The sequence below is a fragment of the Numenius arquata genome, chromosome 29 (genome assembly GCF_964106895.1).
Source record: "Numenius arquata chromosome 29, bNumArq3.hap1.1, whole genome shotgun sequence".
NCBI lineage: Eukaryota > Metazoa > Chordata > Aves > Charadriiformes > Scolopacidae > Numenius > Numenius arquata.
Window position 1 is genome coordinate 432,238 of NC_133604.1, and position 3,710 is coordinate 435,947.

General features: G+C 60.7%; 1 protein-coding gene across 1 annotated transcript in view; it reads left to right on the top strand.

The window, feature by feature from the left end:
- Window positions 1-3,479: 3,479 nt before the first annotated feature.
- Window positions 3,480-3,710, top strand: part of DAZAP2 (DAZ associated protein 2) — a gene marked incomplete at its 5' end in the record, with an annotated part of 2,630 nt that continues 2,399 nt past the window's right edge. The window contains 2 exons of the mRNA XM_074164833.1: window positions 3,480-3,546; window positions 3,604-3,617. Of these exons, the coding sequence (XP_074020934.1) occupies window positions 3,480-3,546; window positions 3,604-3,617 (81 nt within the window). The remainder of the gene's footprint in view (window positions 3,547-3,603; window positions 3,618-3,710) is intronic.

Here is a 3,710-nt window from a genome sequence, read left to right on the forward strand (position 1 = left end):
AATCAGGGCCTGAAGCCAGGAGCTGCTGAAAAGGCTTAACCCCGAGCAGTCCCAGCCAGCTCCGGGGCTTTGCGGGGTCGGGTTTGTGAAGACATGAGGGCTCAGTCCCCCCAAAATCACCTTCCCCTTCCTGGAGGTGCTCCCCGCTTGGCTTCCTCGCGCCCCACTTCACAGCCCGATTTGCGTGGGCTGGAGAGCTGGGCAGAGAAGAACCTCCTGAGGTTCACCAAGGGCAAGTGTAGGGTCCTGCACCTGGGGAGGAAGAATTCCAGGCACCAGTACAGGTTAGGGGTGGACCTGCTGGAAAGCACTTCTGAGGAGAAGGATCTGGGGGTCCTGGTAGACGGTGAACTCTCCAGGAGCCAGCAATGTGCCCTTGTGGCCCAGAGGGCCAATGGTATCCTGGGCTGCACAGGGAAGAGTGTGGCCAGTAGGTCCATTCTCCCCATCTACTCTGCACTGGTGAGGCCACAGCCAGAATACTGCGTCCAGTTCTGGGCTTCCCAGTTCAAGAGAGACAGGGAACTGCTGGAGAGAGTCCAGCGTAGGGCAACAAAAATGACTGAGGGACTGGAGCATCTCCCTGATGAGGAAAGGCTGAGGGACTTGGGGCTTTTTAGCCTGGAGAAGACCTTATTAATGCTTCCAGGTATCTAAAGGGTGGGTTGAAGGAAGATGGAGCCACTGTCAGTGGTTCCCAGTGACAGGACGAGGGACAACGGGCACAAGCTGGAACATGGGAAGTTCCATTCAAATATGAGGAAAAACTTCTTCCCGGTGAGGGTGCCAGAGCCCTGGAAGAGGCTGCCCAGGGAGGTGGTGGAGTCCCCTTCTCTGGAGATCTTCAAAACCCGCCTGGATGCAGCCCTGAGTGATGTGCTCTGGGCAACCCTGCTTCAGCAGGGGAGTTGGACTGGATGATCTCGAGAGATCCCTTCCAACTCTGACAATTCCGTGACTCCATGATTCAAGCCATCTTCTCTCCTGCTTTAAAGGGTAAATATTGTTTTTTTTGGAGGGTGGTTTTTGGTTTGGTTTTTTTTTTCCCCTAATGGTTCCTGTACAGTCGCAAGGTGAAGAACATTTTCTAGGCATGAATTATTGATGAAGCCCTCCCAGGCACAGCAGCCAACGCTGCATATTCATCAGGCAGCCGCTACATTATTCATGAGGCGTTCACTTAAAGAGGGAAGGGAACAATGATATTCTTGATTGAGACGCCCGAAAACCAGCTCGAAAGAGAGAGCTGTGCCCTCGAACTCTGGCCAAAACGCAGCCAGAAAGTTTATAAAAAAAAAAACCCAAAAAGTGGGAATTTTACACTCTAAGGGGGTAACTTTATTGTGGCCTTTTCATTGCCATCTGGGTATGTTATTTTTTTTTTTTTCTTTTTGAACAAGACTTTACAGATAGAACTACTCGATTGCATCATACCTTCTCTATGCACAGCTCCAGACCTCTGAGACCGCACCTTCTGCTGGCGACGCCCTGCAACAGATTTTTTTTTTTATAAGAGTATTTAGAGCCCAGAACTCATCCCAAATTCATTAAAGATTATCACGGATGAAGGGGAACGGGGAGGAGGCAGAACAAGCCTGAGGAATGCACATGCCCGATCGCATTTTCAGCTTCTCAGCAGTGTTTTGGCTGCGCTTTTGGCAAGAAGGGGAGACCACGGTCACTTCACAAAGGAACCTGCTCTTTATGTGCCCCATGTGCGTTGGGGGGCACCACCCTGAAGCCAGTGTGTCCCGTGGCAGGATGTTACCCCCCCCCGAAAGGAGGGTCTCGTGGGGCTCCCCTGCCGCAGGGAGGCAGAAAGCGGGCTCCCCAAGAAGGACCTGGGGCTTTAACAATCACAAGGACACAGTTTAGAAGAACCAACATAACCCGGAGCTCGGGCTGCAGTCACCGACTGTTGGCTCAGTCGCTGCGCTAACGAGCGGCTCCGCCTGCTGCTGCTTCACACACTCCTTAAGGCTTAATTAAGCTTAACAATATTTGGAGGTTACCAACCATTTCCATTGATCTTTTATGCATGAACTCAAGAGGCGGCTTCTTTCGCTGGGTGCAACTCGGGAGGAAGCAGGGAGAGAGCCGGGGGGTCCCTCGCCCACCAGTTTCCCCAGTGCTGTCCCAGGCCCCGGGAAGGCTCTTGCCAGCGCATCGCCCCTGGTCCATACTGGGGGACCCCCCACCTCACCTATGGGCCTCCCCCAATGCTGGGGTCTGCGTAGGGACATCCCCTTTCCCAAGGCCCTGCCCAGAGCCCCCTCCCTCCTCTCTGGCCCTGCCCAGGGCCCCCTCTCAGGTCTCTAGGCTCCACCTGGGACCCTCATTCCCCTCCCCAGCCCTACTTAGAGGTCCCTTCACCCCTGGGGACACCCCTGCCAAGCCCTGCTTAAGGCTCCCCCTCATCCCCTGGGCCTACCTGGGGCCTCCCCACTACTCCAGGTTCCCCCGAGGCCCTGCTTAGGGACCCCCTTCACCCCTGGGGCCTGTCTGCTCCTTGCTCCCACCTGGGGACCTTCCCAGGCCCCGCTTAGGTACCCCCTTCACCCCTGCAGTGTACTTACAGCTCCTCCCCAGGCCTTATTTAAGCCCCTCCTCAGCCCTAGGGCCTACCTGAGGCCTCCTCACTACTGCAACACCCCCCCCACCCCTTGCTTAGGGACCCCCCCTTCACCCCCAGGGCCCAGCTGGGGCCTCCCCAATACTCCAGGCCCCCCCTTCACTCCTAGGGACAAACCCCCTCCTTCAGCCCTACCTGCCCCCCTCACCCCACACCTCAGGCCTCGGGGACCCCCCACTCAACCCTGCCCTAGACCCTTGGTTCTACCTGAGGCCGCCCTCCCCCCCAATCTCAGGCCCTGGGGACCCCCCCACTCCCCACTCCACCCTGCCCTGGACTCTTGGGTTCTACCTCAGGCCGCCCCCCCCCAACCCAAGGCCCTGGGGACCCCCCCCACTCGACCCTGCCCTAGACCCTCGGGTTCTACCTGAGGGCCCCCCCCCATGCCCTGGGGACCCCCCCACTCCCCCCTCGACCCTCTGTTCTACCTGAGGCCGCCCCCTCCCCCCCCAACCTCAGACCTTGGGGAACCCCCACTCGACCCTGCCCTAGACCCTTGGTTCTACCTGAGGCCGCCCTCCCCCCCAATCTCAGGCCCTGGGGACCCCCCCACTCCCCACTCGACCCTGCCCTGGACCCTCGGGTTCTACCTGAGGCCGCCCCCTCCTCCCCCCAGACCCTCCTCAGGACCCCCTTTCCCCTCCCGCGGCCCCTTTAAGAGCGCTCGGCCCCGCCCCCCCCCCCCCCCCCCCGCGCGCGCGGTGACGCCACCGGCGCGCGACTCCCGCTTCCTGCCCCCTCCCCTCCCCTCCGCCCCCCCCCCTCCCTCCTCCTCCCCTCCGCCTTCCCCCCCCCCCCCCTCCCCTTTCCCCCCCCCCCTTCCCCCCCCCCCCCCCCGCGGCGCCGCGGTGACACCGAGCAGGAAGCGCGCGGCGCGGGCAGAGCCGGACCCAGCGCCGCCATGAACGGCAAAGGCAAGGACTAGGCCGCGACACTTCCCCCCCCCCAACCCCGCCGCTCTTCACCGGGAGCTTCCCACCCCCCCGCCCTCTCCGGTTTCTCCACACAACAACCCCCCCCCCCCCCCTCCCTCCCTCCCCCCTCCCCCCCTCCACCCCCCCACCCCCCCCCCCCCACC